The 16234-nt window shown below is 27.4% G+C and overlaps 1 protein-coding gene across 1 annotated transcript in view; it reads right to left on the bottom strand.

Moving 5' to 3' along the window:
• LOC111676940 overlaps positions 1 to 16234 on the bottom strand; it is a 112229-nt gene that overhangs the window by 31890 nt on the left and 64105 nt on the right. Inside the window, 1 exon segment of the mRNA XM_046945384.1 lies at positions 5578 to 6751. Coding sequence (XP_046801340.1) covers positions 5578 to 6265 — 688 coding nt within the window. The 5' untranslated portion in view covers positions 6266 to 6751.

A 16234-nucleotide genomic window follows, 5' to 3' on the forward strand; every position in this document is an offset into this window, starting at 1 on the left:
TTAGTATGAAAGTACATACAAACGCAATTTTACTACAGCTATCTATCAGTCATGTGTGTGTTGGTTTGTGTGTGAACGTGTTTTTCCTTCATCTAAGCCTTGTGGTGCCAACCACTCTATTTGAAATTGTGAAAAATCGTTTATCTAAAATTGTGTAGTCTTGTACAGATGATGATGCCACCACTACAATTACCATCATTTGACAGCGGTTGAAGCAACGTATGTACTATATCGCTTAAAATCCTGGAAATCCTTCACAGTCAGTATGAAAATTTTTATCTAGGTTTTTTGTTGTATATTTTTTACGTTTCACAGTATATTTTCAGTTACAGTTTGTATGAAATGAAAATGATTTATGCGCAATTAAGCTTCTATTGTTGTGTTTATCCTGATTAAACACATTGCGATTTTTTCTCTGTATACATATATAAATTGCTTTTGTACGTTTGTTTGTTTCTAAATATGTGAGTAAGTGTGTTAGTTTTTGGTTTTTTTGTGCAGTTGGCGCCTTAATATACGCAAATTCTAATACCCTTATGCGATTATTTGTATGTTTTTGTTTCCTTTTTTCATTTCTGACATTAATGTGTTTCCTGTTTTAGAAAAATGTTTAGGAAAGTTTATATCCGTTTTTGTTTGTGTGGTAATTTAAGAGAATTTAAATAAATTTAAGGACTGTTAATAATTGTTGGAGAAATGTGGTATTTTTAGTGTAACATTAGGGATTGAATATTAAATTAAAAATAGCTATGTTGTACTTAATAATGAAAAAATTTGAGAATTTTTTTTAATTTGTTTTAAAATCAAATGATTAATATATTATTAACATGATGTCAAAAATGTTGTAAAGTTAAAGAAAAATAACAGAATTTATAAATACACAATTTACATGAATAAATTATTGTTTACAAACTGTCAACAATTGAAATATTTTGTAAATTTCAAGAAAAGCTCATAAAGTATTATGTTTCAAAAGATTAGCGTTATTAACATGAAAAGTACACTATGTCACTTTTACACAATGTCAACAATTAAGATATTTAGTAAATTTAAAAAAAAAAGTTATTAAAATTTTAAATTTCTTAATCATTTTATATTATTTACATAAAAATTACATTCTTTACATAATGTAAATAAAAAAAAAATTGTTATTGATACTATTTACATTAAAAATGCATTGTTTCCATTACGTCAACTTTTAGGCTAATATGAATTGTATAATAAAATTTTACGCTTTACATTACAAACACATTGATTATTACCTTTAGGAGATAAGGGATTTTTGAAGTCATTTAAAAACAAATTACGTTAAATATTTACATTGTTTACATAATGATGTAAATAATTGAGTTTTTTTAATTTAAAGAAAATAATTTTTAATAATTAAGTTCAAAAATATTTTATACGTTATTTACACAATGTCATTAATGAACTTAAGAATCTTAACGTTAAGATTCTTAAGTTGATACTTGATAAAATTAGTTAAAAATTCGCTAGAATTTTACATTATTTACCTGTGAATGACATTTTTATATTATGTCAATAATTAAAATTTTAATACAATTAAAATGAACATAAAAGTTTTAAAATGTTTAATAATATTATATTATTGACACTAATTTTACATTTTTCACATTACGTTAATAAATTATTATTTAAAGGTATAAAACTAATTATTTCAAATATTTGCTTTAATATTTTAAATATTTACGTAGTTAAAAAAGAATGGTAAATGATATTTACATATGAAAAACATTTCTGATCTTAGGTGTCTAATTTACGCTAAAATACATTGTGTATACAATTGAAATTTTGAAAATGATGATTTGTTGAAGATACATTTTTAATTTACACTCTAAATACATTTTTTACATCATGTAAAATATGGAGATTTTTGTATCGATAAGTAAAATTATATAAATATTTCATTGTTTTTTTCATTGTTGACACTAACATTGCATTGCTTACGTATGTATACTGTTTTGTTTGTTGAGTTTTATTATTAACAAGAATGTAAATAATCTTTTAAGATAAAAATTAAAATATTTTAATTTCAGAAGAATTTTAATATTGATGTAAATTTTACATGAGGTAAAAAACATATTTTACACCAATTTATTAAAATTGTTGTAAAAATTCTACTGTTATTTTTTAAATATTTTGAAAGTATTTGAATATCATCCTCATATAAATGCTTTTATTTAACTCTATTACGTAATTAACTACCAATATTATTTTTAATTCAAGGATAACGCACAATTATTTCGCACTTATCGTAAGCTGAAAAATAAATGACAATTGCAAATGTTAATTTCACGTATGTGGTTTATACAGTTTAAATATCCCAAAATTCTAACTGAAATATTATGTAAATAAAAAGAAAAACTCTTGTGTGTCACATGTTTGTGGAGATAAATTTAAAATTTTACTAAAAGGGCCAAATATTTGCATGCATATGCATGTACACATGCACGTAAAATGCTCAAGCAATGACATATTATTAGACAGCAGGCAGGAAATGAGGAAAAAAAAACATATAATTTTAAAATTTGGTAAAGAAAACTCTCATCTGAATTTAGTAGATAGAAAAGAAAACAAGACCAAAAACTATTTTTGTTCAACAATAAAATTGTTGAAATATTTTAAAACAAACAAACAATAAAATAGATAAACCAAATACGTTGCAGACACGTACGCACTTTAAAATGCAACCGACAGTTCGAGGTGAGAGAGTTATAAGACAATTTTTGTATTATTAAAAATACATTGTTTCAATAACGCTTGCAATTGAAATTAACTTATGTTATTTAGGATTTGTAAGATATTTGTATTATTTAACTTAATAATACATTATATACATGATGTAAACTATTTAAATTTTACAGAAAATTTAGTTAAATAAGTAGTTAGATTTTTAGAAAAAATATGGCTTAAGAACTGTTGGGTGCTATCTATCTTATGCTCATACACTCTCAGATTATGCACATACATGAAACGCATATGAAATGACATTGAATAATACTATAGCATACTCACAGGGGTTAACGGAGAGTATGTTTGTTGAAAAAATGTTTTTACTTTAAGCACAGGATATGCAAAGGTATTATTTGTTTTCGTATGTGCAAAGAAAGGAATGAACTCAGTGAAAATAGAAAAATTTTTATTTCTAAAAATACATAATAAGTAGGACACTTTCGGTGTCCTAGTGTCCGGAATATTTTACAATGGCGTCTTTTCATCGGGTTTTCGGGGCAGGTCTATCGATTTTTATGCTTTAGGTTATCATTATGTAATCATATTTCATCGTAAGTAATAATTTTCCGTTCAAGAGATGGTAACTTAATTTTCTGTCTTTTAAATGAATCCTGTTGCGCCAAACTCCTTCCTTTATATTCCCCACAATCAGCCTCCTTCCTATTTCTGCCATAACAGGATGGGTCAAGGTATTTTGCCTTTGGGTGTATAAGTTTGATATTTACTATTTAATAGTTTTTGAAAATGTTTTTCTGTTTTTAAGAATATAAGAGCGTTTGTTATTTGAGTTAAACACTGGTTGAAATATAATAAAAGTATTTACTTGTTTGCACCACTCAAAATATTGTGAAATGTATGTATGAAAAAAAAACAAAAGCAAAAACATATCATATAAAATTTCAAGAGATCGACTCTGTTCAGTACATTAAAATCTAACTGAATAACTACTAAAATTATTCTAAATGTTTTTGCAGCTGTCGTTTGTGTTGATGCTATTTTAGAGTTGCAACAATAATAGCAGAATTGCCACAACAATTGCAGCTACTCTACATGTATGTATAATAACAATAACATTTTCCAAAATAACAAAAGGCCAGCAAACACATTGGATTCCGTGAATGGTTATTAGAAGTGTTCGCTAATAATGAATATTAATTTAAAACTAGCTACCACAACTATTCCAAGTCTATTAAGTCGGTCTGTCTGTGTTTTATATTTTTTTTTTATTAAAATATAACTTTATAGTTCCCAGTAAATATTTATGTATGAAAGGAAATAAAAGAATAATTTTGAAAATTTCTCTTAAAACTAAGAGCAGGTTTAATATGCGTATGTGTTTTGTACATGAGCAGGAGATGTCAATGTGTTTATGTGTGCTAATTTATATATATGTATGCGTATGTGTGTCTGTGGTACAATTTTAAGTATGGAAAATTTAAGGACATACATTTTCAATGGTAGAAAATTGCTTTAATGGATTTAATTAAATACATACATACTTAAGTGCAAAATGACATGAATTGTGTCTATATCTTTTAAGAGACCAGAATACGTAATTTTTTACGTGATATTTGTCTTTAGTAAGAGTACTCCGCGTTTGCGGAGTACTCTTCAAAGGACTAGGATTGGATTCAAATCTAATTCAAATATATGAAGAAATATACCCCATTTAACATCGTAATATCCTAGGTGTGAAACAAGTTAGCCATTCATGCATTACTTCAGAGTGATCCCTAAACTAATCCATTGTTTAAATTACGTGCTCCGCAACAGGGTCCCAAGTAATAAATGGTATGGATCATGTAGTTTTCAAAAAATAAACGTGATCCATGCCTCAATTGCAAATGACTACTTAACGGATCATATACTTCAATAATGTTTATAGTGGAGTAGTTTTTGGATTACTTAAATAGATTTTGTCTTACGTGAACAACACAAGTTTTTCTCCGAAAATTAGAAGTATAAAGATTGTTCAACTAGTCATACAATGAATATGTACCTTTTGCTCTAATCCCACGATCGGCAACTCCTATACACAGTGTTTTTTGGCCGTTACTAAATTTACACAGATTACTCACATGCATAGAAAACACAATTCAGTCTCATTTGAGTTGTCATAGAAGAAGGTTGTGTTGTCGCTTGTTTCTTGCTTCGTCAGACTACTTTTTGTTACAATGAATGCAGTGGCCAAATTCTGGCATTCAAAACCGAAAGATATTTCTAATAAAATTTCCTAAAATTCTAATGAGGTTTCGTTCGATATCGAATGCCAGAATTTAACACCAGATTACAGTTTTTGGGATATACTTGATTCATGCCTGGCGTCAAAAGATGAGCATATGGCGCGGAATACATAAGTTATAGCAAATAATGGGCTATAACTATGTTTCTAAGTAAAAGTTAAAACTACTAATAAGAATCAAGTATTTCATATTCTCAAGATGACCAACTTTGAAGACATTTCTTCATATGCAATTGTAATGTATGCGTATGATTAATGTGTAATTACTACAACAAGTATACTCCAGTTTGAGGAAATTAATAACAATTTTTATGTTAAAAAAATATTATCACGACTATAGTAGAAGTTTAAGTTTTGACTAACAAAAAGCGAGACGCTGGGTCTGTTAAAACATTTAAACATATTAGATCTGATTTTTAGCAATTGATAATAATTAAATATAATATTTTTTATGATAATAGGACATTAAGTTATTGGCTTGCCCCGGTATTAACTTTGGATTAAGCAAAATTTTTACGTTTAATAAATAACAAAAATCATCTATTAAAATTTTAATTAAAATTCCAAAAAAAAATTCTTACCAGTTTGTGTTGTGCTGCCTTGGAATAGACTCTTTAAATATGTTAGAAACCGCCTATGCAACGGTCGATGGCGATGACGAGATGAACGTCTCGATTTACCCTGTTCAATATCATCTTCATCATCTTTTGTATCACATTTTGTAGCATCAACTATAATTTCTATACTACGTTGTTTATTTTTACTGGAAGCTTTAAGGGAATGCGATGAAATATTTGCAGGTTCGTTATGATGTTGTGAGGCTACCGTTAGAGTAGCTGCAGGAACAATTAATGCATCATTAGGATTTTGACCTGTACCGGCAATGGTGGCTAAATTTATGGAACTACTACCAGGACCACCACCACCATTACTACCACCTATTACGCCACTTGTTGGTGGATTATGCAGCAGAGTGGGTTGCTGTTGTATAATCGAACGACTTGTACTGGCCGCACAGGCGTCCTGTACTGAAGTGGCGGAGGTATTGTTATTAAGATTATGAGTATTACCATTCGAACCACGATAGATGAGTTCACTTTCGTGTGATATGGTACGTATGACATGGAGGCCAGTGTGATGAGAAGTGCTGGTGGTCAGAGCACCTTCACCTCCTACTGAACCTCTATTACCATTTTGATTGCCATTCGATGAACCATTTAGTCCAGTATAGTAGGCGCTTTGTGGACGTTGTACTTGTGGACCCGCCATTTTATTGTGTTGTTCTTAATTCAGTTGCTTATTTGCTAATGGAACACAATTACGTTTTTTTTTGGTTTTCGTTTTATTTTTAATTTTTTTCTTTTAAGCTAAATCTCGTTCTCTTGTCATTTTGTTGCTGCTATATGCAGTTGCTGTCTAATTAACTTTGTCTTTTAAATCTTACGTTTTTCAGGTACTACATACTCTAATTTGGCACTAAATTTTGTTGATTTTTGAAAACACACAAACATTTTTTTAAATGAATCTCTTCTTTGTTTTAGTTAAATTTATTTTTTGTTATTTGCTGCATTTACTCTATATTAGTTGCTTTTAAAATTGATTTAATTTTTTCGGTTTGTAGACTTTGCTATTTTTTGTTTTGTAGCTGCTTGTTAGTATTTTTAGTTGCTTGTTAATTTATTTTACGACAACATTGAGAGTTGAGTTAATTACATTGAATTTAATTTAATTTTTATTTGCTTTTTAGCGTTTTATCTGCAAAGAAATAGAAAAAATACAAAACATACAGTAAAGAAAAAAATATACAAATTACAACAACTACAAATAGTACAGATTTAATAAACAAGCCATATATATATTTTCAAAAATTTGCTTCTCAAAGTCTTATTATTTTTGGTTAGACATACTACATACATATATTTTAGTTTTTCACAGACACACTTCGAATGTTAAAAAATATTCTCATTAAAATTAGAAATGCATGCATTTACACACTTTACACACTTTGATGCGTTAGCATGTGCCACAGAAAATGATTTGCTTTGACGGCTGCTGCAATTTTTTTAGGTCTATTTGTTAATTTTAGCTTGTTGGGCCAAAATTAGCTTATTTCTATTTCAGAATATTATTTGTATGTCATTTTCTAAAGCATTAGATTATTTTACATTTTACAGCAATTTAAAGAAAATTTAATTTAAAAAATAGTGCTTACAAAAGACTGTCACATAGTTGTCTGGTTTGTTCATATATTTCATCGTCTCTTAAAAGAAAATTTATTATAGAAAATACATATATTTGTTTTACTGTTTTCAACTTAAAAAAACTATTCAACACACTACTATGTATTGAAATCAAATATTGAAATTCAAAACATTTAAACGGATTCTCTCCAAATGTATTGTAATTAGAAAAGAACACGCAGTTAGTAAATTATGTGCATATACATGAACCAACGGGTTCTACGTATTGAAATAAAAAAAAATTATTTTTTTTGCTTATTTGTTATAGTACTCAAGTTATTCAATCTCGGAAGATGCATTTCCTGGACAAGACAAAGTCTGAAAATCTGTGGTTCTTTTGTTCGACTTTATGCCAAATCATTCGAAGGAAAAGCCGAGGATACATAGTCAGGCCGACTGTAATTGTAGCACCTCTCTTCCAAGATTGTAGAAATTCATTAAATTCATTTAAAATGAAATGCTTCGCAAATTTTGCAGAAAGAAGGTTAAAGAATATTTATTATATCCTTTTGTATAGCGAAATCTACACATATGTCTGTCTGCCAGTCTTGGTGGATAGACAGACATTCACTTATTTCTAAAGTGCCCAAATATTTTAGGTATCCTATGATTAATATTTCTGTATGATGTACTTTCGAAAAGTTTATCTCTTTTATATTAACACTCTCGGTCCATTAAAAAAGGAAATAAAATATATTTTTTGAAATTTTTCAAGAATAAAAAAATTATTTTTTAATAAAAAAATGTGAAATTCCAAAATAAGTACGTGTTTTTTAAAATCGCGAATATAGCACTTTTACTTACATGCATATGATTTTCTTTCAAAAAATAAAAACTAACCGCCGTATTCATAAAGATATTAATCGCTTATTCTAGGTTAATTACCCACACACAAAATTCCTACAATAAACCATCAATAATTTTATTAATAATTTTTAAATATGGGGGGTAATAATTTATTAATCTAAATTTTGTGCACCAAATATTACAAAAATTTACCATATTCTGGTTATAATGGTCATAATCTTCTTTAACTTTCTCCAAAATTTTAGTTTAATTTTAAAGCTAAAACATTGCAGTTTTCTCCATATTTTTCAAACAATTACCAAAAATTGTAAATGAATTCCAAAAATAGACTGTACATAATTTCACAAACAAGACCTAGTTGTAAATTAAACTGAATATCACTCATACGCCAACAACTGACAGTTAAATTGCAAAACAAAATCATGCATGTAAATATGCATATACAACGAAAAAGGCATGAAAGCAAATAGCGAGAACTTGTACATTTCTAAAACAGATAGTGAGTGAGTGAAATGAATTAGTTGTATAAAGCAAATGTTTATTCTAAACTCAAAGATTTAAGTATTATATTTATGAAATGCTATACGAAAAAATACTCTGTACTTAAAATACATACATACAATGTTATTTTTACATGTATATTTTAACATACTTTTGAAAGTAATATAAGTTCGGTAAACATCCCAACAGTTCGGAATGGAGGGTTGAAGACCAAAAACATTAAAACTAATGTTATTTGGGAACACTTAAATCAACAATTTAATTCATCCATGTATTATAAAGTGTCTGATCAAGAATAGTATACAAATTCAGATTTTATGTGAAAAACACTACTGGGTTTAAGTATAAATATATATGGATAGATGTTAGACCATGTTTGTGTACGACTAGTATATAGTTTTAAAATGTATAATTTATATTTTACCTTACTTTTTATATAATACATATGTAAAAATACACACAAGTAGTATGAATTACACTTTAAAAAACAACAAAAACATGTTGTACGTCACTGTAATGTTGGAAGTCCTTTGTCGTGTTGTTCTCTAGTTGTTTATTTTACATAGACAATAATGCAACGTTTTGTTGGTAACATGCAGTACATAACTTGAACATATCAGCACTTACAAATACAAATGTATAAATGTGTTTGAATGTTATTCCGGCAGTTAAGGGTGAGTGTCTTTAACTAGTGATTTTAGCTACCAATTTGTTACAGGTAGGATTTTATTCGAGATTACTTAACATCACAATTTGCTTTCTGTTAGATGAGTGCTCGATTACAAAGACTACAAGAAACCTGATAATACTTTTTGATAATAGAGGGACGGCTGTCCTTTTGATAGTTTATTTGGAGGCACTAAAATAATTAATTCGATCAAGTAGTTACAAAGTGTTTATAAAAATACTATCTGAAAAGGTGTGCATTGACTCCTTACAGAACTAATAGGATGCATTTACAAATATGTGTATATGTAAATTACGGATTCATATGTATAAGAATGATTACATCCTGTTATTTAGTTGAAAGAATGCAAATGACGATTTCTATAGATATTTTAGTTGTACAAAGAATGATAATCTAGTTTTATTTCTATTAAATATTATCAGTTTAAATTCATTGAAAATATTATTTGATTTTTTTTGTTGGAAATTTTTACATATTTAGCAATTAAAAGTAGAAATACACAAAATAAAATTAAAAAAAAACAAATTTTACCAAATCATCTTGAATGTTGATACTTGTGTTTAATGTTTGCATGAAATGCGGGAGGTAAGATGGTTGGATTGTTGCTAATTTGGTTCTAAAGCCGTATTGCTGTTAAATTCGATAATTTTATTAGAAAAAATAGATCAGAAAAATTATAAGTACAAAATTTCATCAAATTATGAAAATTGCGAACTGTAGCGTGAGCTAAATGTTTACATGGACATATAGACTGATGGATGGACGGACATAAATAAATCGATTCAGTGATTCTAAGCCGATTGGTAAACTTTAATGTGAGAGTATGTTTAAAAAATCTTATAAATATTTTAAATTGTAAAAATCAGTCTTTAATTGTCTCATAAGCCTTAGAACACTTTATAAAATGGTATGTATGTAGTTGGGTCTGCCCAACTCATGTTTTCTTAATTTCCTTTTTTTGGAAAGTATTAAACAAAAATTCCCCCAACATCACTCATATGTTTTTGTTCATGTTGTTCACATATTGTCACATTGCCAAGGGGTAAACATTTATCGTTAGAGAGATATTAAATTGTAGACACACTTTTATTTTTATCATTCATACTCCCAAAATAGAATGACAAAAAAAATAAAAATAAAAAAGATATGAGTACAACAACTTCAAAAACACTACTATTACTAAATACTATACAAGTGAACACTCTCAAACTGCTACAGTTATAGAACATTCTTTTTACACATTTAACTTTTAAATGCCTGAGTATTCTCAAGAGTAATAGTGTAATATCTACAGCATCCTTTTGTTTTTGCATTTTTTTGTTGCTTAAAAAATTTTCCATTCTTTAAGTTAAATTGTGTGTTGACTTAGATGTACTTAGTCGCCTTTTTTGTAGTATTTTTTGCATGATATGAACATTTTTGCTATTATTTTTCTTTAACTGTGTGTGGTAATGCCTAAAGGACATTAGGTTTGGTTTTTCTCTACCATTTTTTCAAACTATTTTTAGTAGGTGTTAGAAATATGACACACTTTATACAAAAATACAGAAAAATTTAAGTACATGTGTGAAAACAATTTATGTTTTTTTTTTTCGTTATTAAGCTAAGTAAGCAAAAGTATACAAAATTTGTTCAAATACATTTAAAAATATTATTTGGCCCTCTTTTAAATCAAACAAAAAACCCCTTGTGTTGCATTTATTTCAAAAATAATTTTTATTCCATTTTTTTTTTCTAAAGAATTTGTTTTGGTTTTTCAATTTCTAAATTATAATTAATTCTTTATTTAAACAATATTGTTTGTTATTTATGAAAATAACAATTTTTGCAAATGCTAAAAAATGTATTTTGCCCCCATCTACTGTGATATCTAACAAAATACTTAATCTTTTATCTTGTTTTGGATGCTTGTTTGCTTTGTTAAAATCCCTCGAGCTGGTTTTGCAAAATTTTCAATTTAACGCTAAAGCTTTAGGCCATTTAGCCATGACACCCAATTGTTCAGAGAAGCATAACACGCACACGCATACAGACTGACTTGCTTATAAAAGATGTCTCGCGACATCAGAGACATTGAAGTGCAAGCACTTTGATTTCAATGCGTGTTTGTCTGTCTGTCTTTTGGTAGTTTCGTTTGTAATTGGGTGCTTGTGTTTTGTCTGTAAAATGTGCGTGGAGGATAATTTAGATATGAAGGAAGCCTAAGATTAGCACCTAATTAAAAATTTTAAAACAACAATAATTTGAACATGTAAGATGGTAGGAATGAATAGAAAAGGAACAATTATTACTCAAAAAATTTAGTTATCATATAGATTTCGCTATAGATTTCGACAACGAATTGTTGTAATGTTGACAACGTTATAACGTTGTTTTTTAATGCGAGTTCTAGGGGGAAGTAATATATGGAAAATATTTCTCCCTAGATATTTGGATATAGTTTTTACAAATGCCTGACAATGATAGTGAAAATTTTCCAGCGTTTTTCTTCCGGTTAACTTCCCTTCCTCTTGTAGCTAGAAATTTGAAACCTAGTCTCCTTGTAGCAAGAAATGTGAAACCTAGTGTTGGCGGTAGTATATTTTAAACCTGTTTTTTCACTCAGTTTGGAGTCAAATATATCCGTCAGACTTTATTTTATCCGTTTATCAATAATCTCTTATAATTTCCATTAGTTTTTGTTTCCAGCGATAGGTCCAGTCTGCTTTCGAATAATGATTTAAACCATTATCGTCCATCTGCCATTCTATATAATATCAAAAATTAAAAAATCGAATTTAAAAATATGTTTGGATTATAACGGTCACACCCTCCAAATGAGAGCGTCCTTCCCTTAATAAATTATCATTTTTGTTCTTTAAATAATCTGAAAATAATCCGCCATCCACATTGTAAACATTAAATACAGATTTATTTAACAGCAAATTTTGCATTATGAAGTTAACTAAATAGAATAATCTCCCATTTTCTTGAAGTTTTTGAAAACCTTTCCTTATAAATTTATTGTTTGAAATTCTTAAATTCTTTGCATTATCTACAGACCAAATACCATTTACATATTTACAACATGTAATTATAATATTTATAGGTTTTATTCGCAAAAAACATATATTTTTTTGAATTATTATTTAATTTTTAAGACATTTTTATTATGCCAAGATTGTGTGTTTGCCTCAAAAGAAATAAAACTTCTGGCCACAATTATTCCCAACAAAAGACATACAATAATACTTTTGTGTGTTTAAAATATAATGGAAAATAACTTAACGACAAAACTTGAACAGAGGGACATAAGAAAAAAATCGAGAAAAAATTGCACAAGAAATCCTGTTCAATGATCAAAAAAAGAAAAAAAATAAATAAAATAAAAGTGAAAGAACAAATCTGTGTAAAGAAAGTGCAAACTGCAATAAAGAAAAGAAAAAAACAACTATTTCCTCTGGCAAACACATGCACACATTTGCATATTAAATTGCAATTGTATAGTTACTATGTACGTATGCAAGAACACTTTTGAAGGACCATCGATAAACCTATAGAAATGTAACACCACAGAATGCAGCAAACTGTTTTCTTGTTACTTGAATAAAAATAATGTATATTTATGGGATGAAACATTATAGGCCTTAAAGGATTTTATTTATTTAACATTTACTATTCTACGTGAGTTACTATTTATATTTTAAGAAAAATAATCTGAGGGAAAATTGAAAATTTATACTGATATTAAAATTGATATTTAGTTTTGGTTTTGGCCGAAAAAATCACAAAATTTTATTCAAATTTAAAATTCAGAAAAACGATTCAGAAAGTGATAACATGTTGTTTTTTTATGAAAAAATAAGTTTAACTACATGTTTTACAACATATATATTTGTAAAAATGAAAATGTTCTTTAGCATTAGGATAAACCGGCAGTAATACTTCTAAAATAAGTTTAATGAAAACAAAAATACACACGAATGCTGAAAATAGTCATACATACGTTTTAAGCAAACAACAGCTATAAAATCCGTAGTTTTTCAAATATCAATACAAAAGGACTACAGTAGTTTTTTTGCTGTTCAAACATTTAAAATATGAACAAAAACGGATGAAAAAAAAATAATAAAACTGAACAAAAAAGTCTACAAGTATTATTTCTGTTTCTTCAGCATAAGAATAAGTTTAAAAAAAGTTTTTATTTTTGAAAGGAAAGTCAACGGGAAATTGGAATTTTGCAGTAAGTTGGTTGGTTGGATTGTTGGTTAACTACTGGTAATAACAATAAACACAATCAGCAACAATAGTACTCGAACAAATAAATTAAAAAAATGCGAGGAGTTGCTGGTTTGGTTTGTTATTTGTAGGAAAATAATCATAAAAATAAAATACAAAAAGCAAGACGGATTATAGAATATTTATAGAATATTTAAAACCAATTTTAGATACCCTGTTTGACGTGGCGGGTACTGAAAAACTTTAAAATCACATTTTGCTATTAGTCTTGGCTAGACGCATATTCTTACCGTATAGGTTCCCTGTCTGGCCAGATTTTATAATAAGTAGAATCATTCAGTCATAGTGGTAATGATTACAAAAAGTAATCAATTGTATGGTCAATTACAATTACTTGTAATGTGTAATTGAGCAAAATCTAATAACATTTATTCGTAATGTGTATTTGAGAAAAAAATAATTACATATTTTGTAATTGTAATTGAGGTTTTACCAATTACAATTACTTGTAATTGCAATTAAATTATTGTTTATTAGGATTATTTGTAATTGTAATTAAAGTAATGTTAATTACAATTACTTGTAAATGAAATTAAAGTTTACCAAATATAATTACTTTTAATTGAAATATAGTTACGGTAAATTACAAATTACTTGTAATTATAAAGAACAAAATTCACAATTACAAGTTATTGTAATTGGAAAAACTCCATTTATAGTTAAAAGTACTTGTAGTAAACTTCAATTACAAATATTTGTAAAAACTCAAATTGCAATTTAAAGTAATTGTAATTTGCTAAACAAATAATTGTAATTGGCAAAACTTCAATTAAAAATAATTGTAATTGGCAAAACTTTAATTATAATTAAAAGCAATACTTCAAATGTTACTGTAATTAAAAATGCAATCTTTACCCTAAGCCTGAAATCCTTGTAGTTCTACCTAATGCAGCAGATTGTAATTTATTACCTCAATTTAGAGTCTTATTCCAATTTTTGGTTTAACTTTTTACACAATACCGCAAATTGATTTCGAAAACAAAACAAATACAAAATCATTTTAAATATAAGAAATATAATAAAATTCTTTTTTCAAATAAGATTTATTATTAACTTGCATTACTGCAAACTTTTCAGAACATCCTTTACAATAACAAGTATATATACAGATGACACAAAACAGCCACTTGCATCAAATTTTTTCTACAATCTTTTCTTTAACCTCAATTATATTTATATGACCTCTGGCTTAAGATGAAGCATACAAAAAACTTTTTGAATAGAAAACCAACATTAATAATTTATCTATGACAAAATATTCTACCATCGTCTCTCTTATGGGTAACAAAATCTTATTATACAAGTTAAAACTACTCATAGTGGTACATTCATGTATGACATTTATTTTCTTCATCTTCTCCTTAGCACTTAAATTGTATTTCCATTTTCTGTTTTCATGAGGAACTACACATCGTTACCTTCACCTTGTCATTTCAAAAAGGGGTTGAACGACAAAAAATTTGTATAGAAATTGTCTAGAGATGAAGCAAAAATATTGCGAAAACACAGTTGCAATTTGTTGTAGAAAATAAAAAAATGAATGAAAAACATTAATCATAAACAACTAAATCCTTTTTGCAATGAACTATTTTCGTTTCTTCTTCGACGTGTAATAAAATATTAGCCACCAGTATTGCTAGAAGAGAATGTTTCCTTTATGGTCTAATAATTTCCATATTTGTATTCATTTTATTCGTATATTTCTGTAATTTCTAATGCATTTCTTTATGTAATGAAATAACTAATGACTTTAGTTTCGACAAGTAAAGGAGATATTCAATCTTTACTATCCCTCGGAATAGTAGAGAAAAGTCAATAGTATCCTTGTAAAATTTAGAATTTATTTTAAACCTTTAATTTAATTGAAACTAATTACTTAATTCGCATAAATAATATTCCCGGAAGGTATATTTTCCTACATTATTTCATTTAAAAGTGGAAACCCTACAGGTTGGTAAAAGTCACTACTTGAACTACCTAATTGTAGTTCAGAAGTTTCTGAAATACAATTGGAGGTGGTGTAGTACTCATGACCTGCAGGATATTTCATAACATGAAATAAAACAAAATCTGTTTATTGTGAAAAAATAATAAAAAAAAATAAACCAAAGAAAAATAGGAAAAAAATTAATGTATAGTAGTAAAGAAAATAATAACTTTTAAATAAATATATAGCAAAAAAATATAATGGCAAAACATTATTAAAGATTTTTTTCATAATTTTTTTGCGACTACTTTACAACTACAAAAATTGAAAAGATTATGAAAATTATTAAGTTTTTCGTAAATTTTCTTAAGAATATTTCTCTTCTCCTTACATTAAATGATGCATGAGTAGTTAATCATTTTAAGATATAGAAAAAAACTTTTAAGTTCTATTAGATAAAGTGCATTAATATTGCATTAAGAAGTTTTTGTAAAAAAGTAATAAAAATTACTTATATTTCATTTACTACATTTTCGGTTCCAAGGCTGTCCAAGGCATGAAAATATTTATTCAGTTTTTAAAAGATATATATACAAGAATTTAACTTTAACTGCAGAAAAACGAGAAATAACCTCAAATTGAACTAGAACTGAACTGCACTAGAACTGAACTGCACTAGAACTGAACTGCACTAGAACTGAACTAGAACTGAACTAGAACTGAACTAGAACTGAACTAGAACTGAACTAGAACTGAACTAGAACTGAACTAGAACTGAACTAGAACTGAACTAGAAC

This window comes from Lucilia cuprina, chromosome 3, assembly GCF_022045245.1.
Source record: "Lucilia cuprina isolate Lc7/37 chromosome 3, ASM2204524v1, whole genome shotgun sequence".
NCBI lineage: Eukaryota > Metazoa > Arthropoda > Insecta > Diptera > Calliphoridae > Lucilia > Lucilia cuprina.